The 26,660-nt window shown below is 36.2% G+C and overlaps 1 protein-coding gene across 1 annotated transcript in view; it reads left to right on the forward strand.

The window, feature by feature from the left end:
- TRPC7 (transient receptor potential cation channel subfamily C member 7) overlaps positions 1 to 26,660 on the forward strand; it is a 130,168-nt gene that overhangs the window by 96,515 nt on the left and 6,993 nt on the right. The window contains exons 6-9 of the mRNA XM_087924357.1: positions 4,412 to 4,676; positions 17,374 to 17,569; positions 18,445 to 18,666; positions 23,746 to 23,823. Of these exons, the coding sequence (XP_087780483.1) occupies positions 4,412 to 4,676; positions 17,374 to 17,569; positions 18,445 to 18,666; positions 23,746 to 23,823 (761 nt within the window). The remainder of the gene's footprint in view (positions 1 to 4,411; positions 4,677 to 17,373; positions 17,570 to 18,444; positions 18,667 to 23,745; positions 23,824 to 26,660) is intronic.

A 26,660-nucleotide genomic window follows, 5' to 3' on the forward strand; every position in this document is an offset into this window, starting at 1 on the left:
AAGGCCAGAGACTGTGTACAAAACAACCCTCTTCCAGTTAAAAGTATATTTAAAGAAACAGTAAATAACTCAATCAACACTAAAATTACAAATCCTGTAATATGACAATAACATTGCAATAATTGAAACAAACTTCATTTTAATAGCACAGATGATGCTACCTTCATCTGGGTAATAAAATGTTTGCAAGAAAGCAACCAGGCTCAGAGACTACCAAGCACCCTTCATTTTAAAAAAAATGTAGCAGTTTGGTACTGGAATAGTTTTTATCTTACAAATGCTTGGGTAAATAGGCAGGTCTTGAGTTGTCTATAATGAAATAGGCAGAATGGGAGGACAGATGCCATCAAGAGACCCCTACTCCTAGCCATCCAAAGGTGAGCTAAACCTATTAGTGAATTTACAAGCAGAACCCCAGCTGCTCTTAGTGGGTAGTATTGCAGAGACTATTATTTTCAGCCCTTTGATGCTAAGCATTTTAGGCACGGATATGGCTACTGCCAAATTCTAATTTGGAAAACAATTAGATCAGTCAGGATTCTAAAAGCTTCATTATGGTGACTGGTCTCTGTGACTGGTCTCTATTGCCATCACCATGCCATAAAACTAATTTTCATTTTCTCGAAATGAAAATGGGCTTTCATAGCAGCATGAAAATTAGCCTCAAAATCCTTGATTCAAAAATATGTATTTTTGAAACACAGAAAAGAAAACATAGCAGCATGAAAATTAGCCTCAAAATCCTTGATTCAGAATATGCATTTTTCAAACACAGGAAAGAAAATGGCAAAGTATTGCAAACTGTCTAAAATGCACTAGCTGCGTTTTTAAAACCTTGTATCCAGAGAATTTGTATTGAAAATCTTGTAGCCAAGAAATCTTCAGGATTTTTAAAAAAAATAGAAATAGGTAATTTGCACTGATTAAAAAATGTTATCAGGCAATTTCTGCTATGACTTACAAACATTATTAAATGTTGTAAATATAAGCAGTTACACCATTTCTGTAGCATTTGTGTAAAAAAAAATAGAAAACTCAGTAGGAAAAATGCCCTTCAAACACAGATTAGAAAGCCGATCAGGCTTTTAGCAATTTAAATTTCTTAAGTCACTTTCTTCCATCTGTTTGCACTAGATAGAACTGCTATGAATACCACCCAACCATTTTATGACCTGAGTCTCAAAATGTTGGATTTTCAGACCAATATTCATGCAAGCGCCTGCCAGCCAATTATACTAACTTCTGATTCTATACATGCATATATTAAAAGGTCAGAGGTCAGAGCTGAGGAAATTGAATTTTCTTGTGAACGTTGACATGCAAGAATATTGTACAATATTTCAGGGGACTGGAATGTAATTGCACAGATATATTTGTTGATAAAGAGTGGTGATTTCATGAGAGAAGAACATACACATGGTCAATGATTTAGCAACATATCCTAAATGTTGATCAAATTGTCCCCAAAGACTTTTGAGTATACTAGTAGAGCTTGCGCAGGATTCTGGATACATGTCTTCACAACATCTTCTAGCCTTACAGAATAACAGAGTTGGAAGAGACCTTGGTGGTCTTCTAGTCCAATCCTCTGCTCAAGCAAGAAATCCTATACCAGGGGTTCTCAACCTTTTCTTCACCACAGACCCCCTTTAAATACCTTTTGTGGCCACAGACCACTAAGACTTAACTCAAGATTTAAATCATAACAATTCTTCAAGCTTTCATTGACCGCCTGTATTGCAGATATTGCAGTTCCCCCAGGGATCTACGTACCACAGGCTGAGAACCACTGCCCTGTACCATTTTAGATAAATAATTGTCCAATCTCTTTTTAAAAATATTCAGTATTGGAGCACTGGAGGCAGGTCATTCCACTGTCAGGAAAATTCTCCTTAGTTCTAGGTTGCTTCTCTCCTTGATGAGTTTCCATCCATTGCTTCTTGTCCTGCCCTCAGGTGCTTTAGAGAATAGATTGACCCCACCCCACCCCCAAGGGCCTCCCCTTAGACATTGGACACTGTTATCATATCACTCCTAGTCCTTCTTTTCATTAAACTAGACAAACCCAATTCCTGCAACCATTCTTCAGCCCCCTAATTATCTTTGTTGCTCTTTTCTGCACTTTTTCTAGAATCTCAACACCTTTTTTATATTGTAGCAACCAAAACTGTATACAATATTCCAAGTGTAGTCTAAAAAAGGCATTATAGAGTGGTATTAACTTTTCATGTTATCTTGATTCTATCCCTCTGTTAATGCAATCTAGGACTGTGTTGCCTTTTTGGCAGCTGCAGCACATAGCTGGCTCATGTTTTTAGAATGGATGAATGAGCTGTGAGGGACCTTGGGGGTCTTCTAGTCCAGCCCTCTACTCAAGCAGGAGAACCTATACTATTTCAGATAAGTGACTGTTTACATGATTGTCCACTAGAATTTCAAGATACCTCTCGCAGTTACTACTATTAAGCCAAGTATCATCTATTTTATACCTGTACATTTGGTTTTACTTGCCTAAATGTAGAACCTTACTTTTCTCACCATTGAATTTCATTTTGTTAGATAGAGTCCAATGTTCAAGCCTGTGAAGATCCTTCTATGTCTTAAACCTTTCTTCTAAAGTGTTGGCTATTCTTGTCAGCTTGGTGTCATCTGCAAATTTGATGAGTTCATCTTCTATCTCCTCATCTAAATCATTTATGAATATATTGAAGAATGCTGGGCCAAAGACAGAGCTTGTGGTACTCCGTTGCATATTTCCCTCCATTTAGAAGCAGTTCCATTAAGGACTACACATTGAGTATGGTTAGTTGGCAGTTATGAATCCATCTGGTGATGATGCTATCTAACCTACATTTTTTAATCTGATCAAGTAGTAGGTTGTGGTCTACTTTATCAAATTGCTGAAATCCAAGTAAATTATATCCACAGCATTTTTCTGGTCTGCTAATTTTGTCACGTTGTCAAAAATTGCAATAAGATTTGTCTCATATGATCTGTTTTTGACAAATGTTGGCTTCTGGTTATGACTTTATTAGCCCCTAGGTGTTCACAGATACATCACTTGATTACCTTTCCAAAATCTGGTATTGATGCCAGGCTGATGGGTCTGTAGTTTCATGGTTCCATTTTCCCCCTTTTTTTGAAGATGAGTATTTACATCAGCCCTTTTCTAGTCATCCTGTAGTTGTCTTTGAGATATGGTTCAATGGTCTTTTTTCATGGGCATTCATTTAGAGAAATCTATTTTGCAAAAAAGAATCTTTGTCTCCACAGCTGAATATGGAGATGTTTCATATGAACAAGAACCAAGCATTTTATAAATGCCCTGTTTGCCTGAGCAGGTTTTTCTTTGCTGAGCTTCACACAGTACCATTAAGAACCCTTAGGACGAAGTGTCTGATGTGATTAATGTCAAGACTAAGATAATTCAGCCCAACTACCCCAACTACCCTTTGAGTATTTAGGAACTCAAAGGAAGATGTTGGTTATTTCTGAAACTAAGAAGACAATCACTGATAGCGCTTTAATCAAACAATCAGAATGATGATCAAATCATATTACTTATTAATTTACTTAAAATAATAATTCTAGTTTCACATGCTTTCCAGAGGCTCTTGGAATAGGTTGCAATCCATGAAATAAAATAACAGAGTAAAACAATAAAATAAACAATGACTTAATTTAAACTATTCAGTCATTTTGGAAAATATATTATAGGAAGGACTATATTCAAAATCTTGGAAACCAGTTTGGATATTATTCCTCAAATGAATTGGTGACCTATAAGCCAGAATTCTGGATTCATAGAGATGCATTAACTTGTTTTTGTTTGTTTTGTTTGCTTCTTTGTTTAAAACAGAGGTCTCCAAACTTGGCTACTTTAAGACTTGTGGGCTTCAACTCAGCATAGCTGGCTGGAGAATTCTGGGAGTTGAAGTCCACAAGTCTTAAAGTTGCCAAGTTTGGGGACCCCTGGTTTAAAATATTAAAAGTTTCAGGCAACTTTATTTCAAGCAGCACATGCAACTTTAACATGAGGCTAAAATGAATATAGCCATTAGTAACAATCACTAAATAAATAAGGAAAGAATTCAGCAAGATATTTCACAGCAGATAGATCAGAGTTTTCTGCTCTTTAATCTACATTGGATGGAACCCTTTATGTTCCTTGGAAATCTTGCAGCTCTGACTTTGTAAGAGGGGAAGAAAGAAGAGAAAGTGTTAACCTCAAATATCCAGAAACAGGGGCAAGGATGAAATCAAGACTCACCAATAACATCTAAGAATTCCCTCAGTAAGAAGACATAGAATCTTTCTTTCTTCAGTCTTCCTCTCAGAATCTCCCTCCTCCCACTTTTGATTTGGATTTTCATTATTAATTTTATATATTGCCTATTGTGTTTTCTTTTAGCCAGGAGCAAATGGCTTCCCTCAGATCCTCAGATCATATCAGAAGGACTATATGCAATAGCGGTGGTACTCAGTTTCTCAAGGATTGCTTACATTCTCCCAGCCAATGAAAGCTTTGGTCCTCTCCAGATTTCTTTGGGAAGAACTGTGAAAGACATCTTCAAGTTCATGGTCATCTTTATCATGGTATTTCTCGCCTTCATGATTGGAATGTTCAACCTTTATTCATACTACCTAGGTGCAAAATATAACCCAGCGTTTACAACGTGAGTATCTACAGCATGGGTTTTGACTCCCCAGACTGCTGTTATGTGTATTCTATAGAATTACAGACTATAGGTATTGTGGGAAATATCCAGTTTATTTTGTACTCAACACATTCTTAGTCAATCCCTCTATCCAGATCAGACCAATACATGAGATTCAGTTTAGTTAGCAAATATAGCTCAATGTTTATATATTAAACATCAACAAACATCAAAACAGTTTAATTGATAAAATGAGATCAAAGGAACACAAAAACAAAGAGACAAGAATAGTACCAACAATTCTGTCTGTCTGTCTGTCTGTCTGTCTGTCTGTCTATCTATCATCTACAGTATATCTCAAAAGACAAAGAAAACACTGTTATAGGAAATTATAATGGTCAATCCTAAAGGAAGATAGCAACAGTAGCATAGAAATGTAAAATAGGGCACCAGATGATATCTCCTACACCTTTAAAGAAACAATTTGGTGGATGGACATGATATATTTAATATTCATATCATATTATGATATCAAATATTATACTGTTTTACTGTAACCAGATATTCTATAAAGCATTTAAAGGAAATCTATAACATTTTGAGAATGAGAGAATTATTTACCTCAGGGCTTGAGAAATAATATATAATGCAATGCAATGTAATAACATAACAACATAATATAATATAAAATACTATAAATAATAATAATATAATATCACATAACATAATATATAATAAACAAATGCATAACATAAAACATAACATAACAGTAATAGTTATAGCACAGCAAAAGTCATGTTTCAGTGAAGGTGCTTAACAAAAGCTGCATGCCATTACTGATATGGGTATATCTTTCTCCAAACCATTATTCTACCTGTTCTAGAATAATTTGCAGCGTCCATCTATATGGCAGGTCAGTTTCCTAACAGGTTGTGTTTTTTTCAGCAACATGGCCCTTAGTGGGAACTTAGACCCAACCCCGTCATTAAAAGGATTAAAAATAGAAAATGCTCACTAAGCCAGGAAACCTTACAAAAATCTCTTTGTTTTTGCAAAAACGCAGGGTGAGCATGCATTATGCTTTAGATTGTTCAGCACTGATTATGGAATATTTGGGGGGTGAAATCGTTTATAAAATTTTAAAAGTCACAAACTCTTAGCTGGCTGTGAGGAATGTGATGACCTTTACTCCAGCACAGGTCTATATGACTTTGCTGTAATGAATTTACTAGATGATAAGCACATGAAAAACCTTAAAATTTCATTTGAAGGGAAGGAGGGAAGAAAGGAAGAGGGAGGGAAGAGAGCTGTTTGGAATTGACCTCAAGATTTATGTCTTGACTAGGTCACCTCATGTTTTGTATTGTAGTAATGCAACTGCCAGGGTTTCCACTACAGTGCCATGCATTCAAAAGGCAGCATCAGACTGTCAGCAGCCAATAAGCCCTTAATTTATTCTCTAATGCACGCATATTCTTTCTGACAGCTGTTGCAAGTGGAAAAATAGTATCTAATCTTGTAATTAAAGACTGCTCCCTCAAAAAGATGCTTACGAGAGCAGATTCGCAGTTACAACTGTCATTTGGGGGGGGGGGGCTTCTTATTGCTGCAGTTCATCATTTTGAAAATGGTTAGAGGAATTCCAGTTTATATGTATGGCAAGCTTATTTCTGGTCATTAAGTAATTAAGTATAAAACAACAAATGTAGTCCGTATGTGAGGACTTCTTTGCTTTCTTTTATGGTCAAGAAGTATCATATCAAAAACTTTGTTCCTGGAATTTGCATACAGAGCTTTATATTCTGGATGAGAAATAACATAGAGACATGTTTTCAGAAACATAAAGGTCTGTATAAAAAACTACATAATCTCCAAAGAGAAAGATGGATAGGCATCAGATTAGATTTTGCTCCATTTACTAGAACTTTTTAAAACTTCATTTTTCATCACTTGGTTTGTTTGTCACTCTCATATCTTCTCCAGGAATCCAGAAGGCATAAAAAGCCACCCACTCTATTACTCCATTTTGTCAGCTGTCCCAGAACCACAAGCCCTGGTGGTTCTGTTCATCAATAAATGGACCTTCTTTCCAATCATCCTCCAGCCTCCATTTTATTTTCAGTGTCTTTCACCCAACTTGGAACTGAACCAGATGGATTTTCCTTCCAACAATGTATTTCGATCTATTTCTGATATTTGAAATGATTCAGTGTCCCATTTCATTACATCAGAAAATTTGGAACAAATGAACAACAGTTGCATCATTATGGATCAGAAATGTCCATGATTTTAATACAGTCTACAAGGATTTAATCCTAAATAAAAACAGAACCAATGATTATATATTCAAATTTGGGAATTACGTGTTAGGCAAAAAAAAAATGTTAAATATCTCTGACACAGGATTAAGCTGTCTGAAATCTGTGGAAATTAATAGGCTTATGTGTATCTAATTTTGTATGAAATGGATATAAATGTAGTATATGCTAAGCTAAGAAAGAATAGCAAGAATAAACATGATCAGCAAACATTTAGGATAAGATAGCACACCACAGAGATATTTCTGAAAAATGAATTTCCTTGTAGTGCCTTCTTGGCATCCAGAGGTCTATCTTACAACCCCCAAATGACCATAAAGATTAGCCAGCAGAGGCTTATCCCAAATAATAATGGAATATGAGTAACATCATTCTTGCTTGGATAGCCTTTATTGAGGTTATTGACCTGTGTATAGTTTTACAACTTACATAATAGACTTCAAATAAAAGTATATTTTCTATATAGTGACAATAAATAAAGATATGTGGTAATAGTATTACTATTATATGTACTATACTATATACCAATATATAATGAGTATAGTACAGTATATATTATTATAATGTATACTATAAGAAAAAAAGAATATAGCTAAAAAAAAACAGAAGCTAAAATACTGATTGTCATCAAATACAATAAAGTACCTTTTTTCTTCTGTTCAATTATATCTGATTTCCACAGACCAGCAGTTTTGTTGGCAAAGTTTTTCAGAAGTGGTTTGCCATTGCCTCCTTCCTAGGACTGAGAAAAAATGACTGGCCCAAGATCACCCAGCTGGCTCTGTGCCCAAAACAAGACTGGAACACATTGTTTTCCAGTTTCTAGCCTGATGGCTTAACCATTACACCAAACCGGCTCTCAATATGCCTATAAATCACCTTAATTAATAGAATCCCTAAACACTAAAGTATAATTTTAATATACGCTTTTAAAACACTACTACATTTTTAAAACTTGAAACATCTATATATTTAAAATTAAAGCCCATTGATTGATAAGGCATTTTATTAAATTCTTTACTCAGGTTACAGATCAGCCCTGTAAATTTAGTAACCTTACAGATTAAAAATTATACACCGTTCAGTGAAATTTGAAGCTCCTTAAGCATCCAGATCTCCATATTCAGCATGCTGTTTGAACAGAATTTTGTTTCTTGCCAGGCCATTTCTGGATCCTTATCTTCAAGTAGACAGTACATGTATAGATCATTTGGAGCATTCAGAAGGATTGGCACCATAGAGGTTAGCAAAGTTATATGAATATGTGCAGCTAACAGTATAGAAGAAAACAGGCAATCACAATTTCTAAAGACCTGTACCCACATGGGGAGAGTCTTTCCTTACATAGGATGATCTTAGATGAGCCCTCCAGTATTGCTGATGGGAAATATCAAAGCAAGGAATTCTTTCATATTAGGGTTAATTCAAAAAGCAACGATAAATTGTCATTTTCTAAACAACTATCCATCTTAAATCTATGGATGAGTCAGAATAGGTTGAGGAAGCTAGCCACATAATCTAAAGTATTCATAATCCTATCTGCCTAATATGTACTATATATTCCCTTGGATAGTATTCTTTTATAGCCACATTCAGTAGATCTAAGCTACTGAATGCCTTGGCAACATTCAGACCCTTATAATTACTTCTGAAGTCTTCAAAATAACCCTATAGCAAGGAAAATACTTGCTCTTAATTGGGAGTTGGGGGATCATTAATAGAATGATATCTGCCTCATAGGCAGCTAATTTAAAGTTTAGTACTAAAGAGAGCAGATATATACATTAGCTATCAATAAACTGCATCAATTAAATTTAATTAATACAGCAAGTGCATATTTTCTGACTGGTGATACTACAGCTTAGCATATGTACACAAAGCTTGGTAGAAATAAATCCCAACAACTTCCTTACCTACATTCAGAGATGCTAGCATGGAGACTGAATAATATCCATCTCAATTAAATTCTTCCTGCACCAGATCTCCTTGTAGGAATACAACACTAAAATTTGTTATATTATATCTAAAGTTGGGGTCTTTGTGCTATAAATTGCATCCTGCTATATTCCAGGAAATCATTTCAAAGAAGTGATTGAGTCACTGAGGTTCAGTGGGTGTCTTCTACCTTTTTGGAGATTGGTGGATTTATAGGAATTTGCTCTATCCAAAAGAAACCATTGTCTCATGTAATGGACAACTGGTAAGGCTCCTTGTTACAGTCTAAGGGAAGGATCTCTTCTGCATCTTCTTGTTTGTTTGGAGACTTGACATAACTCTCCCATCAGGCTTGTCCTTTGGCTCTGTCCTGTTTACTGTTTCTGTTGGGGCCTCAGAGCCCTGTTTTCATTACTACAGCTTTCTGTTACCAAGCCATGTCCTGTGTTTGATAATTGTCAAGCCTGAAAAAAAATCCCGGGGGGAGGGGTGTCTTCTATTGTATCATTCTGCATCTCTGTTCCTCGTATTCTCCTCCCGCCCCCCCCGCCCCCCCAAAAAACCAGTTTGAATAGTCAGACAAATCAGATCTATTAATTTGAAGACTCTTAAAAATGTCATTTAACTGTGTTGATAAATCAATAAGCCCTACTTGATGTTCCCTCTCTGTAAAGTTCTGGGCTTGTCTCATCTTCTCTATTCTCTGAGCAATGGCAGAATGGCTCATTTTAATTTCATTATTATTACAACTTCTTTTTTTTTATTAGCTGGCACTCTGAGCTTTGTTCTCACAATATTTTATTATATTGTTAATTGACCTCTTTGATATAACTTTGGAATGTTTATTGTTAATTGATGCAATCTCTTTTAAGTAATTCTGTTCCAGAGATGGCTATTATTAAAGTACATTTTAGTGTCTCTGCTCTGAGATGGGTTTCATTTTCTCCTACTCCTGGAAAAAATTTTAACTGATCAAATTAAACTTTTTTCTTCTTCTTCTATTCCTCTATCTTGTTCATCTTATTCTTCCTTTCTCTCCTTTCTTAAGAGATATTTAACCTTCTCATTTTGGCTGAGATCAAATGTATCTTGCTTACTATTTGAAGATGAAAAGACATGCGCTTGAAAGGAAAAATAAATAAAATAGTACTAAATGGATTGATCCATTGTTCAGAAACAGTTTGCTCATCACAAAGAAGATGCCATTGCAGGTGTCTCCTTGTGGTTGGGGTAGGCTATATTTTGCAATAGTCTAAAGATGAAAGACAGATACTAGTTATTAAACATTTAAAACAGACAATGGCTTGAATATTAGTACAACATGCTAAATTCAGATGCTTTTGTGAAACACAGGCCACTTCAGCCCATAATAAATATATTATTGAATTAGCTGAAGTAGCTACCCCTCTGGACATGCTACTGCCATTGACTACTCTACCACGGTGACATAAAGTACCAGGTGGGCTACAACGAATGCACTAACTGCTGTTGATCTTTAATGGAAGGCTTTTCAAATGATACAGTAGTTAAGTTAAGAGTCTTTTGCACAATTTCCACTTTCTGGATATAATGGAAACTTGTGGGCTTTTGGCGTTTTGTACTGAATGAGGGGAAAAAAGCCTTAGAGATTTGTGGTAAGGCTGTGGTTTATCTCTGTGGTTGGACTGAGATAAAAAAAACACGAGCTGAGCTATTTTCCATGCAAAGTCATAGAGATCGTTTCCTTTCCCTAGCTAGAAAACACCCTTTTCCAAATTCCCTTCCATTCTCTTTTTGTGTTTCAGCAGATTTCAAAAGTTGTAAATAGAACTTGTCTTCAAGGTACAAATGAAAGCTCTCTAGATTCACATTTCTAATCCCAGAAATATGTCTCAGTGATATTCCTGAATATCCCTATATTAAAGGAGGGAAGACTTGCAGAATCAAATTCCACATTTCCAGAACTTGAAGATCCATCCACTATCATCTAGAGACCAAATGTCTAAATCAGTGGTTCCCAAAGTGGGCGGTACCACCCCCAGGGGTGGTGGGATGCCTTAGGGGCGGCGCTAAGAAGCAAGGAGGCTGGCAAGTTCATAGGCTGCCTCTCCTGCCAGGGATCAGCCTCCTAAGCTGCCCCACCTCCTGGGGCACTCATGTCGTAGAAGGCGGTGCTGTTCCCTCCTTCCTGGAGCAGGGCAAGCTTGAGGTAGCCCAGGGCTCTACTTTCGCAATGTGCTACCACTGAGTTTGACGCACCGGCTCACCCCATTGAGCCCTTGCACCATTCTGGTGCAACAATCAATGGGGTAAGCCTGCAGTGCCGGCACCTCAAACGCCCCCTGCCGCCTCTTAGTGCCCCCAAGGGTGCCGGCAGAGGGGTGCTAAATGGCAGCAGGGGGGCGTTCGAGGCACCGGCACTGCAGGCTCACCCCATTGACTGTTGCACCGCTCCAAAGCCGGCACCTCGAATTCAGTGTCAGCGGCTTTGCTTTACTTTCCCAAAGTGCTGCTGCTGTCACATTCTGTCTGTCTGTCTGTCTGTCTGTCTCTCTCTCTCTCTCTCTCTCTCTCTCTATCCATCCATACAAAAGGTCTGTCTGTCTGCCTTCCTACCTACCGGCCTGCCTGTCTTTCTGTCTACCTACCTACCTATCTACCAATATAGATCTATCTATCTACCTACCTACTTATCTACCTATCTACCTACCTACCTACCTATCCTTACATCCATACAAAAGGTCTGTCTGTCTGTCTTCCTGCCTGCCTGCCTTCCTACCTACCTAACTACCTGTCTCTCTCTCTATCCATCCATCCATCCATCCATGTTCGAAGCGCCGGCCCCGCAGGCACATTGGGAAAGTAGAGCAAAGCCAGTCTGGGAGGGAGGGAGGAAGGGAAGGAGGGAGGGAGAGAGAAAGTGATAGAGAGAGACCTGATGCATCAGATTGAAATGAGGCCTAGTTTAGACTGAGGCTCTTTTCCACATTGAAACATCTTTGCCAGCACATTGAAACATCTTTGGCTTCTATTAAAGGTTTTGTGGATGAAACATGGTCAAGACTGTCAGGAAGCTCTCACATTTTGTTGAGGCTTTAAACAGGATCCATTGGACCAGACCCCCACCCTAAAAAATTACTTTTCCCCAATGTATTGCAGTGCCAATTCTGAAGAAGGTAAAACCAAAATGTATCGGTAAATTACAAGGAGAACACACACACACGCACTCTGTTCTAACCCTGCTGGAGCAGGTGATTGGACTAGAATAGATATCTCATTATCTTTCTCTTCCTTCGCTCCCTCCTTCTTTATTTCTTTTTCTTTCTGTCCCTTCCTTCCATCCCCTCTCTTTCTTTGTCCCTTTTTCTTTCTTTCCCTTTTCTCTTCCTTTTCTTCCTTCTCTCTTTCTCTCTCTTTTTTTTCTCTCTCTTTCCCTCTCTCAGGCTCACCCAATTGACTTGGTGCACCGTTCTGCTCGGACTTGCTTGGGCAGGTCCCTCCACTGCAGCAGGCTCAATGGGGTGGACCTGCAGGGGCAGCACCTAGAATGCACCAGTGGCGGCATATTTGAAAAGTAGAGCAAAGCCAGAGGTTGGTGATTTTTGCTGCAAAGAATCACAAAATTGGCTCTGGGCTGTGCGCAAGAAGGGACACATATGTCAATGCAATTCAGCAACATCAAATAAAAAAATACAAATAAAACAAATCAACAAGAATCGGCAAAGCATCTCTGATTAGATTCTATTCACTTCTAGAATCTAATCAGAGATGTTTTGCCAATTCTAGTCTAATGACCTGCTCCAGCAGGGTTAGAAGGGAGTGTGTGTGTATGTGAGTGCATGGGCTGTCAAAACTCCAAAAATAGGTCAAGTAGCTCTGGGGAGGCCAGTCATAAATTAGAACACTTGCTAAATAACTGGCCATTAAGTGAGGACCACTTGTATTTGGTTTGCCAGTCACCTGGTCATGCCCACCCAGTCCCATGACTACTAAACCACACCTACTCAATCATGTGACCACCAAGCCACATCCAGCCAGCAAGCCATGACAGCCAGTCACGTGACCAGCAAGCCACGCCCTCAAATTAGGCCATGCCCACAGAAATTTGAATCTCACCCCTGGGTGGGGGGCACCAAGGATGAGTTTGTAGCACCAAGGGGGCGGTGGACTGAAAAAGTTTGGGAGCCACTGGTCTAAATTAACCTTGCCTAGTATAATATTCTTTGGAGGTTTTAAAGAGGCATTTTCAAAACCTTGGCTTCAATCCAAACATATCAAGAGACCCTCAGATTACGAAAAGGATGCCCTGAACCCTTTTTACAGTCATGCTTTTCAAGTCAAATGCTTGTTACATAGGTCTTTCATTCTCTACAATAGCAGTAATCAACCCAGTCCTATAAGGTACAAAATCTCATTAAAGATACCTAAGAATCATTCTTCTTCCTTTATCTCTGTTTAATTTGATAATATTATAAAATTGATAAAACCTTGGTTTTAGCCAACAGGAGCTGAAAAGGTTATATGTTAATGACTCATATGTTAATAAGTTTGCAAATTTAAAAGACAGAAGACCTCTTTTAACCGGCAAGTTTGGGTTATTATAATGTTGATTGTCTTTGGAGTGAGTTCAGTTTTATTAAATTCAAAAGGCAGCTCTTGGAACTCCCAATTAATATTTTACTAAATTCCTTGCAGCTAGATGAATTGCATTAATTTCTTGCTTAAAAAGAGAAGTCTCTATAACTGAAAGAAGGAATCTTATTTATTGTTACCCATCATCACTTTTGCCAAAATATGCATGGCTTTTAATGTCTGATAAATTGGGCAATATACCTTTTCAGAAGAATTGCGATAAGGATTGAATATTGGTTAAAAGCTGGTAAAAATGGAACATGTTGTAGAGGAAGTTAGAAGTTGGGTTAAACTAAAAGATGTTTATTTTAACTCAAGGACATGTTTTGTTGTACATTTAGGTCCATTCAGCATTCTAAAATTTCCATATTCTACCAAAGCCTTGCTTGATTTTTTTAGTGTGTGAATAAGGCCTAAAATACCCTTTTCTCCTAACAATTTGGCTCAAGATTTTCTTTTTTTGATGGACATTAAGCAGGAGAGATTTAGATCTGCCCAGCTGGGAATAAGGCTAATCCTTATTGATATATATCAACAAGCAGCTACTTTGCCCATCTCAAAAATTGCTTTCCAAATTCATATTTGGACACAGTACTTTCTGAAAAGAAAGCTAATGCAATCCTTTGATCTGAAAAGTCAACAGAGGCTTCCTTCCTGTGGAAAAGCCAGAGACTGAAATGGCAGATTCAGCACTCCCTACAAAACTCCTACAAACAGCCATTTTTAATTCATTCTAGAAATATCATGCCTGAACAAAGTTAGAAAGAACAAAATCCTTGCCTGTGGGCATGGCTGAAGATGAATGATGAACAAGTAGAAGTAACTATCAAGGAACAGCCACTCCAGGGCCACTTCTCGGGGAAGAAGTAGTTAATTTGGGCTTGGCCAGGGAGAGGACATGTCCACATAGTAAAACAGATGTGAATGAAAAATATTAGGGAGAAGGATTATTGTCCCTAATCTCTGAGTTCCATATATACATTAATAAGTCCTTAGGTGCATAAAACCTTTGCACACAAACAAAATGCTTGCTTATACATTAGGAAAGCCATATTTGATACATGGACTGAGGATATGCAACAATGTTGATGCACCTTTGAATGAAACATCCTGTTCAAGAATATTGTGAAGCCAGGAGCCCTTCTCTGTTCCACAGCAGTAGAGCAGTGTAGCTGAACCATTCCAGTAATATAAAAAACTACTATATGCCAAGTGTAGCCTAGGCTACATTCCAAAAATTCTTACATGGTTCTCTGTCCAAGTACTAAACTTATTGCTACCAAGTTTAGCCTAGGAAAATCAATGGAGCCACTAGAGGGCAGCAAAGGTTTTTCTGTATCTCTGGTCCCATTCAGAGGCCATCTGTATTTTGGCAGCCAAGTTCTGGCAGGTCTAACTAAATAGGGCTGACTGCTGCCAGCAAGAGGTTCAAATACTTTTAGCTCAACCTGGTTGCTAGGCAACATCAATGTAGATCTGCTAATTCAGGAAATGTAGTCAAATTGATGCAATTGTTAAAATTGCAAGTAGGAAAATAATAAAATAAAATAAAATTTCCAAATTAAAACAAAGTAAGATAATATCATGCTATTGGAATCAAAGTTAAATGTAATATTTCATAGGAAAAAAATGATCTTGTTCTTTTCTTTAAGCACTTGTTTTATGAAGATATTTACTTGTTTTGATGGTGTAATGAAGAACAAAAAAGAAAATCCATGCCACAGCTCTCTGAACTTCGTCATGTAAAGAGTGGATATTAAAAATTCATGATCAGTCAGTGCTATGGGGTATTTAACATCTTCTTATCTGAGGCAATATGAAAAAGAGTACATTTTATATCTGAAAAGTGAAATAAAACTGTGCGCCAAGTGATTGAATGGCACGTATCAGGCAAGTAAGAAAAATACAATGGAGTCCAACGCATCTGAAACAACCCATACTTCAAATTAAATTTCATCTCTTAAAATCTAGTGAAAGGAACATGGAATGTGCTTATTACCAAAGCGAGAGAAAGGTTATTGTTGAGCCTTACCCATGCCAGCTGTGGGAGTTATTGTTTCCATGGTCATAAAGGGTGCAGTTAGTCAGGTAGCAGTTTTATATCTGTAGATTGGAAGGCCCATCCTTTACTTCTGTCAATTACTTCCCTTTAGCCAACGGAAAGAGATGGCATGTAGTGGCTAATCTGAGATCACTTTGTTTGCAGTCATTACTAGCTGGTTCCCTATTGTTTTTCAGGTCCTTTTGAAAGAAAAAAATACATTGAAAAAATAAATCGGGGAAGACATCCCCTTCGAAAAAAGCATCTAGGTAACATAAAATGCTGGAAGTCCTAGTTCAAAATATACCTCTCTCCAAAATTATTGCAGATAATTAATTGTATTAAATAATCAAGTCTTGTTATCTTATCAGTACACTAAATAGATTTTGGGGTGATTTTGTGCCAACCACTGTCTCTTAGCTCAACCCACCTCATAGGATGGTGATTGTGGGGAAAGTAAGAGAAAGTTGAAGGGGTTTTAGGTATGTTTGCCACCCTGAGTTATTTATTTAAAAAATAATAAAGGTGAGATTGCAATAAAATAATCCCTGTGTTGATAAAGAAGATTTATCTTAAGAAGGATTTAAGGCCCATATTCAAATTGGGCTGATCAATGCATGTTTTCATGTATAAGTCACATAGTAAGATAGGTATACTTACTAATGGACAATTCACTTTTTATCCAGATTTACAGTGTCAGTTACTCTGCCTTTCCTAAATTAAATCTGTCTATTTGGTGCTATGTAGTAGAGAGGGCTTTTGCTGATAGTCCCAGATGTGAGGCAATGCTCTCTACAGAGGCTCCATGGTAGGGACTTCTGAGCCATGCCCCTCCATTCTGAAGCCGTCTTTCCCTTGATTGTATACCCTCCCTGCCCCCATGAAAAATTTTCAAGACAGACGTTTAAAGTCTGTGTTGCCTGATTGATGAACCTCCAAGACCTTGTTATGTTATTGATTGCTTATACTTTAACTTTATATTGTTATTTGTAAGCTATTCAAAATCTCAAAAATGGAATAGCATGTAAGCAATATGTATTTGTTTTCTTCTATGCTTGTTTATAACACTAATAACCATCCCTATATCTCATTCAGCTGAGGCAGAGGCTCTCTGGAAGCAGATTTTAGTGTTTATAGAAAGCTAAGAGAGAGATGAGGCTGCACCTGCTTCTGAACAAATAATGTTCCAAAAAGTGAGGATTACCACAGAGACCGTCTGGCACTTAGTCTACCCCCACTGAGTATTTTTTCATGGGAGAGCAGTATTCTTGTCTAGATGACCAGACTGAGCAGACAAATTAAATTCTGGGAAGAAGTTGTCTAATATGTCCGAGTGCTATGGGATAACAATATGATAATCAGCCCCTTAGATTAGGGAATGATTTGGCTCTTCATAAAATAGGACAAAGGCAAGCTCTCTATTGATATAATATTACCTCACAGTGCATTTCTGGATGGTCTACATCTTTTTTGAATTAAATTCACTTCAGCATTCCATTCAATGAAAGATGGTAGCTTTCCTGAGTTCATATATTATACTAAATGTTGCTTTCTGGATGTTGAAATAAGACATGATTACTGGATTTCTATATTAGACTAAAGCACTTTATCCAGGTTCAAAAAACTCACAAAATGGCTTTATCAAAATTTGCTGGCAATGTCAAGTTCAGAGGTGTCTTTTGTTTAAATTCTCAAGATTAAATATTTTTTAATGTTGGTTTATTAGACCTCCTCAGCTAGAAAAGATTGAGTTTTGATGTATTCCCAGCTCAGACCCAAATAGCTAATTAAGATTTCATTTTATCTTTAGGGTAGAAGAAAGTTTTAAAACTTTATTCTGGTCCATATTTGGCTTGTCTGAGGTAATATCAGTTGTGCTGAAATATGATCACAAATTTATTGAGAATATTGGATATGTGCTCTATGGGGTTTATAATGTCACCATGGTGGTTGTTCTCCTCAACATGTTAATAGCCATGATCAACAATTCTTATCAGGAAATTGAGGTAAGAATTATCTATCACTTTAATATATCGATAAATTGTGTAAAAGAAAACAAAGAGCATTAATTAAGGGATAGAAACACTCTGAAACCTTCTTCCAGTTTTGAAAAGCTTGATAGTAATGCCAATTAACCTTTGAATGTGAATATGCAGTTGTTTAAGGGTGGGTTACCTATTATGTAAATAATGATTGCCATTCTGAAAATTTAATTCAAAATTTAATTCAAAAACAGAACACCAATTAGGAATCTCTTGCAGAGACTTAATTTTTAGTTCTGATTTTTTCCAAGTCCAGCAGACAATGGAGCTTTTCTGGACAGTTCATGGTCTTTTTATATCAGAAACCTAGGAAGTTAATTAACTTGGCTTCAATTCATTTCAGGGATACTTAGTGGAAAAAGTAATTTGAAAATAGGGAAACAGAAGAAAAATGACATTTAAATTAATATAGGAATCATTTTTGTATATTCTTATTCAGTATACTGCATAGTTTTTGACTCCTTCAACAATTTTTAATTGAGAAAATAATTTGTTTGTACACTTTAGATCCAAGGCTGTTAAAGTTATATTGTAATCATAAAGGACATTTTGAGAATTTAGATCTTTTTTCCAGTGACCTTAGTTAAGTAGGGCAACTACAAGTAATGCTTCTATACAGGATCAGGTCATGATAAAGGAAAAGTATTGAGTTTTTCTATGTGGTTTATTTCAAAGGAAAATTAGAATCAATGTTTTTACAAAGGATGACTTTGGGGCAAAATATTTTAATAGCTTGAAAAACCAAATGCAGCTCTTGAAATCTGTAACAAAGACAATGATGCTTGCAACCTTCTCAAAAACCAATCTTTTACGTTAAATCAGTTCTGTTCCTTTTGCAGGAAGATGCAGATGTGGAGTGGAAATTTGCACGTGCTAAACTCTGGCTTTCTTATTTTGATGAGGGAAGGACTCTACCTGCTCCTTTTAATCTAGTGCCAAGCCCTAAGTCGTTTTATTATCTCATAATGAGAATAAAAATGTGCCTCATAAAACTCTGCAAATCTAAGGCCAAAAACTGTGAAAATGATCTTGAGATGGGAATGCTGAATTCCAAGCTACGAGTAAGTCGGTCATTTTTATTTATTTCTCAACATAAGTATTTATTTCTTGAAATGCCATGTTGAAGGCACAGTTTCAGTTTCAACCCTATGTAGTAGTTCAGGCTGCTAGTTACTGGGATGGGAAATGTTCTTACAATTAAGATCTCCACTGTAAAAAAGAACATTTTGGCCTCAGAAGCTGCAGGAAACAAGACTGGTAACATGAATGTGTGGCAAAAACAATATTTTTGGTCTTTGTTGAGAGAATACTTAGTATGTTTAAGGACTGCTGTTTCCTCCTTAAACCTCAACACACACACACACACACACTCACACACACACATCTCAAGTACATCTCAAGTAGAAAAATCAGTTAAATTTTGTGCATCCACACTGAAAGTTTAAGAACTGACATGCATGCAAGTCTCAATGTTTTCAGTTCATCCTTAAACCGTTACCTAGCTCCTCCCAAAACACCAAAATGTTTGAATCCTTCTACTCCAAACATGGCCTGGAGACCCGCAAAAGATGTTGAAAACTTCACGTTGTCCAAATTAGTATGACAAAAATGAACCCTAAAGAGTTTCAATTAGGGCTAGGGTTAGGGTTAGAGTTAACATCATGACAAGTGTGCAACAATCCAAGAGAGTTAATAGCGTTTACATACTATTACCAGACAGATGTTATAGAATCTATGTGCAATATCACAAGATGCTTTGACTGTGTTCTTCTAAAATTCAGGGGAAACACATATACGATAACTTTCACATTATTTCAATATATTCATTACTTAGGAATGTTTTATCAAGGAAACAGTGCATCAGAAACAGAAGGAATCATGGAGGTCAGTTGATCCAATCTCTTTTACAGTGAAGGTTTTAGAGTGCGTCTGTAGTACCCCTGAGTGAACCAGTCTTTATATACTTGAAACTCCTCAAGTGCTATTTTCAATCAGAAATTCGGATGCCTAGCAACAAGTACAAGTTTTACAACATTTATCGTACAGGCCCTGCCCATTCACAAAATCACAAAGCCATGTGTACACCTATTTGACACAAAGTCTATTTAGCAAGTTTGGTTTGAGTTTTTGAAGCAATGATACGGGACACTGACTTTGTATGCTACCTTGTAGCATGTGACACGTCTTTATGCCTTCCAACAAGGCTTGATCAGTCCAGCAAAATTTGACAAGACCCATCTTGGCTTCTGTTACATTACCACAGGGAAAAATGCCCTTTCCTTCTTCAGGTGCACAAGTGCATAAATCCACATTTTTGAATGAGAAGTTATTATCCTTCACAAGCTGCATAAGCTGAAATCTTTCTGAACAACCTTTTCTGTGTTTTTCCTTTTTTGTCTGCTCTGAGTGGAACTTTCACATACCACAATTCATACACATTTGTGGAACTCCCTCCCCCTTGTGGACTGTACAGCACCCTCCCTCATGGCATTTTGGAAAACTACTAAACCACATTTATTCCACTGTGCTTTTAATCATGGATGATAGTTTCAGACACGCGTCTGTTGGGATTGTATTTGGCCTGGGTGATTGTTTTATGTTGATTCGTATTTATCCCTAGAGTCTTCCATCCAGAATCTTCAGTTACAAATCCTGCAGACCAGCAGACAAATCCATTTACACAATTACATGACATAAAGTTACTGCTAAAGCTTTAATTGGCATTATATGCTTGTGACAATATACTGGTTTTGATATACCAATGCATGGCTCATTATATTCCATTCATAGGAGTGTGGAGGCTGGGTTGTTTTGCAAATCAGCTTCAAAGTGGTATATCGCTTGAGAATTTATCAAAGAAAAGGGTTGACTTAAAAAACTGTACAGCCCTGGTAGGTAACTTCTATCTGTCTGGCTATCAACATATAATAAGGTTTGTCCCATACAGCATTTCATTTTTGCATTCCTGGACTTTGAAAAACTGCCTAGAGCTTCTTATGGAAATTGTTTTACTAAAACCAGCAAATTATAACCTGTGAGGAAACAGCTGTGCTTAAAATGTTACAAATATTTGCCTGCATTCATTCTGCTTCAGGCAACAAAAAAACTACACCACTGCAAGAAAGATATGTAAATAAATCAAAGAAGGCTGGAAGCTGCTATAGTTTCCAGTCCCAGTTTAATAATGGAGATGATGGAAAGGTGTATTCTAACAGAGAACTACAGCAGAGATTTAAAAAAAAAAACTATGGATCTTGTTGAAAGTAAATCTAGGTGTTTCCCTAACAGATTTTATGGTGGGATTAAATGTGGCTATTTTTAATCTTTTTCTGGATGAATGGAACAGAGGTTGGCTTTGTATATTTATTAAATATGAAGCATATCCAAGCAATTCCATTTTACTTTTTTCAACCTTTTTTAAGAAAATGACAAATTAGCAGCCATGACAAGCTCTTTTGAAGGACTCACTCTTGATGCTGTCTAAACTTTCTAGGAGATGCAATGTTGTTGAGTGACATCACAATCTAGAAAGTCCTGATGGTGGATATGTACATTTTTTCTGAGAGCCAAAGGCAGTACTATATATATGTTAGCTTTTTCTCTTTCTAAGTAAAGACATGTAAATGAATGTCAACTCTCTGCCACCTTACTTGTTTTATAGAGCAAATACAATCTGTGTTTGTCCTTAAATTCAATCTGGTGATTTAAAAAAAAAAAGCAGCTAAAATAAATAGTTAAGAAGTTTGAGAAACTGGAAATCTATGCTCAGCAGACATGTAATGGAACAGGTCTATTGTTAACTACAACAGTGAACACAGTTACGGACAGAGCAATTAATCAGTAAAATGACTTGCCTTCAGAATTTGTGGGTTCTCCAATACTGGAAATTTTTAAGAAGAGATTGGATAGCCATTTGTCTGGAATGGAATATAATCTTCTTACTGGGAGTTGGATTAGAATACCTCTGAAGTCCCTTCCAACTCTTTTATTCTGTATTGAAAATGGAAATGTATGTCAACTCAAGGCTTTTTGTTGCTCTTTCTTATTAATTCAACCTAAGCAAATATCATACAATGTTTCCTAGGTTTGTCTATTTATGGGAAGTTGAAGTAGGGAAGGTACACAAGATTTGCTTCTGATTTTACCCTGTCCAGAAAGTGCAATAGCAGCTGAATAGATCTTTTAAAAGTTGAAAATGCTTGATTAAGACCAAAACCATGGATTACTCTTTTTCTTATAAGATATGTGTGTGTGTGTGTGTGTGTGTGTGTGTGTGTGTGTGTATTCAGTATTTTCCTCCAATAATATTTACTGACTTTTCACTATCTCCTTGTATTTATGTGAAAACCAGTAGAAACAATTCATTCATTGAATAATCATATAAGCCTAGACTTCATGAAATTAATTAACAGGACAATTTTGATGTGAAAAAAAGCTAAGTGTCTAAAGAGCTACCCAATAGGTTTTGGAGGGAGCATGATTGGATTTTAATACATAATTTGATCTCAGTGTGTATTTCTTGTGGCCAGAAGCATCACCGCATAATTCTGAGATACATTGATGAGAGAAGATAATCAAACCTCCATTGTCCAATTCTAAAAATAATTTGCATCATTCAGCAGAAATTGTGGTATAAATAACAGGAATATGAATATTTCCAAAATGATTAAAAACAGAAAAGCTTATTCTAAAGCATAGATCATTATACATACATACATACATACATACATACATACATACATACATATACATACATACAAGATACAAAGCCATAAAGTCACAAAGACATTGTTTTGCTCTTTTCCATTTCCATTTCATCTTATTATTTGTGACAGAAGGGCACAAAATGTAATTAGAAAGATGCTATGTAAGAGGTCAGCTCTTCCAGTCTGTATATCATGGACAATCATTCATTTTTAATAGAAGAAAAACCCATTAAAACCTTATGATATATACTCACAATAATGCCTGTTATTTCCAGAGGAAATTGTCTAGGCATGTTAAAAACAAAGCTTGGTAGTTTTTGAAGTCCAAAGAAATAAAGCCTAAATACAGTAACTATCTCAAAAAGTACATCCATAAAGCTATCTAATGCCTTTTTTTTTCTTCAAAAGAAAAAATCTATTAGCCTCATTGTGCCCATCAGTTTCCAATTTCCCATCTAATGGTCAAGTTCTTGAAAGCAAAATAATAAACACAATATAGAGAGTTGCATTAGATCACACACACTGTGACACAGTCATTTCCCTTATCAGCATCCCAGTATGTCATGATTGAATTCTTAGTTTCTGAATAGGACCTTACCTTTGTTCTGCAGTGGCTCATCTAGGAGTTCTTACCAGAGATCATGTATATCTGCAAAGAGAAAAAGGTTTGCCCACTGATTTTGAAAGATAAAGATTCTATTAAAGGCACCAAAACAGTTTTCATTTGACTGGATTTTTTTTAATGGTCAGCTACCAACTCTATCTGTTTTAATACATATGATACAAGTAATGAACTAATCAATTACCTGTTTAAGAAAGATGTTTTTGTCACTAGGGTGAGTTCTTAGTTATGGATATCTATCATATAGATACAACATAACAGATTTTCAAATATCCAGAGAAGCATGCATAGAAACTTGCAGCCATTGATCACATGTTTTTTCAGCTCCTGCTGTGGGTTACATATGATATTGATCTACATTTGCTGAGAGTCACGTGCATTGAACTTTTACTATCACCATTATGGCTTATACAGAAAACTTATTTCCATAAGCATTGCAGATGTCCGAAATGGGTGTATTGATGGTGGACCAAAGTAGGCCGAGACAGGGTTAACAAGATGTCTTTATCTGCACAATATTCTTGACTGGAATTCAAAAGTGAAATAGATAAGAGTATGAACATAATTATAAATATCAAATGGTTATATAAATCGTAAATCCTTACCAGACAGCTAGGAAGAATATTAGCCATTTAAATACAAAACGGAATTACAGAAAGTTTTAATCAAATTCATATACGAATTTTCTTTCCTGTACAGTGCTGTTTGCCATGGGCATTGGGCAACTGATATTTGTGGATATTTTCTTTGAATTAGATTGCTAATGCTTCATTCTTCATTATGATGAAATGCCCTATATTTGTACATTTCAGAATGTTCGTTTTGAATCAAGTACTCCAAAGTCAGACTTTATCCTGAAGAATGCCTACAACAACCCCACCAGATATCAGGTAATGGCAACTGAAGAGAAAGATATCAGAAAAATCATTGTGAGGAAAGCAATTAGTAGCCATCTTCATACCTTTGATTTACAATTTGTTCGTGTATGTTTATGTCGTTTAAAATCATACTGTAGGAGGAATTGCTTTCTAATTATTTTAAAAGTAGAGAGGTAGTTGTTTACAAGAATATAGTGAAGTTCTACTAGATCAGGCCAAGGTACATCCAAGTCCAGCATTTCATTTCATGTCTCAGGTATGCCCACAAGCAGAAGAGAGTGACACCCACTTCTCCCATCTTTGTTCTGTTGCAACTGGGATTTGGAGGCATGCTGCTCATAGAGCATATGCTAAGGCCCCGTATTAGCCCTTGATAGACCCATTCTTTATGAACTGATGCTATTCCTCTTTAGTGAAATTCAAGATAGAGTCCATTTACTCCTTAGTTATACATTCCTATGTTTAAATAATTTATTTTGCTTATTCTAAATCTCCTTTCAAACAGTTTCAACAGAGCCATAGTGTTTTGAAAAACAGAACAAATTCTCCTTGTGTCTTTTGTCCATGCCATATTTGACTTTATGAAGTTTGATCATATTTTCCCTAAAGTGATCTTTTTTTCTATGTTAAATAGTTCCAAACATCCTCCCTTTTTACAAAAGCTGTTGTACAACTTCACTCATTTTGTTTGCTGTCTTCTATGTTTTGTCCCAATTGTATTTTTTAAATATTTGGTAGCAAGAAATACACAACATATTTTAATTGTGATTAACATATGTGTATATGTTTATATATTTATATTGTGTGTGTGTGTGTGTGTGTGTGTGTGTGTGTATGTACACATATATAGTAGGTATATATATGTGTGTATATGTGCTTATATGTGTATATATATTTTGAGAGCGGACATCAGAAATTCATTTTAATGTGTGCCATTGTGTACACAGAAAAGTGACAATAAAGGTGATCTTATTTTGTGAACGTACATGTGGACATTACAATAGTGGCAGTTTTGTTTTGAGTTGGCATTTTCACTGAACTACCCACTTTGACTCCATTTTCTTTTTTCTGGTTAAGTTATAAATGTCTCAGATCCATTCAATTATATGTGAATTCCCCCCCATCCCGGTGTGCATCAGTTTACACTTATTTAAATCCATATGAATTATACTATCTCATTATTACTAAGCTTATTCAAGCTTTGATGAGGAACTATGGATGCTGGAATATCAACAAAGCCACTTTCTTCCAAGTGCCTGTTGACATTCTCAAGAAATGTTGATGAGATTTATCTTAACAGAATCCTTCATTATTTTCCTCATCAAAGCTTGTCTCCATATACTTTTTTTCCCCCTTCTTTCATTAACATTTCCATTTAATGAAAACACATTTAAATTCAGTACCTTCTACTTTCACAGTTTTCCCTGGGTCCTTGTCAAAAATGATTCACTGGTTACTTTCAGGTTCTCTACCAGTAAACCTGATTGTGGGATTTTGTTCAAACTATAGAAATATTTCTTAGACACAATATATATTGTGTATCACAGTGAAAAAAAGAACTCCAAAAACAATCAGCAGCCACTTAGGAGACCTCAATCCCTCCAAACATGTTGCACCATGATGTAGTAGAAGAGAATCTTGCACTTCCCACAGATGTTTATTTATTCTTTTTTTTTCTGCCTTTCTTGCCATGGGGCTACCCTAGGTGGCTTCCAAAAATAAAAAGGGAAAAATAAAAAGAGTGTATACAGACATAAGATAATAGAACAATAAACTAAATAATGAAAAAGAACTCAATGAAAATACAGGCCAAAAAGATGGAAGGATGGCAGAATAAGATGGGGAGAGGGAGTAGAGTTTGCCATCAATCCATCCGCCACCTCCTGCTAGACGTTTCGTGCAACTCCCACTGCCATAACTGCTGGATTTGATAGGAATCAAATTGATTGGATATCAAAGTGTCCAAAGGATACCTGGTTGCAATAAAGGAGGTAATTTGCAACTAAGTGAAAGACACATTGCAGGAAGCTTGCCTCAGCCAGTAATTCCAAATGTGTTCAGTTCTTAAAATTCCCAACCAGCAACCATAATTTGTCATCCATCACAGCAAAAGGTTCCTTTGTTGAGTCCCTCATGGATTTAAAATAATTTTTCATTATCAAGTAATTTCCAATAACCCATATTAGAATCCATACCAATGATAAAATAAAGTTGATTTTCATGTCCTATGGATTTAAATACTAGAAATATGATAAAAATTTAAGTCCCTTTCATTTTACTGAATCTACTATCAGTTTGGCAAGCCTATATGTGAACCATCACATATTTTGAACACTACACTGTGTGTGTGTAAACATGCATGGAATTCAGTGGCTTATTTAAAAAAATATACTTATGTTAATGCCATCATGGAGAGATTTCAAATAGTCCCCCAAGTTTAAAATAGCATCTTTCTGAAACCCACCAATACCTCTAATGGCCATATTACCCCAGTATAAATTCATATTAAACTACATTAAAATGCAGAAATTATTCTTTGTGAATAAGAATAATTATAGTACTTAATTTATTATAACCCACCTAAGCAATGCTAGAGCTAGAAATATAATTTAAAAAATCAATAACTTTGCAAAGAAACATTTGAGTAGGCCTTTTTTTCCGTTTCTTATTGTTGTTTTTACCAAGCTCTGTTCCAAAACTATATATTATTAAAAACTGTTAAATTTTTCCCATCAGGAAAAAAATAATAAAGTGGTAATAACAGAAGGCACAATTAGACAAAAGAGGGAGCAAGTAGCATAAAACAGATGTTTTGGTCTGCCCAATAATTATTTTCAGCCAGAAAGAGA

The sequence above is a fragment of the Pseudonaja textilis genome, chromosome 2, assembly GCF_049901715.1.
Source record: "Pseudonaja textilis isolate UNSWEBS1 chromosome 2, rPseTex1.2, whole genome shotgun sequence".
Lineage (NCBI taxonomy): Eukaryota > Metazoa > Chordata > Lepidosauria > Squamata > Elapidae > Pseudonaja > Pseudonaja textilis.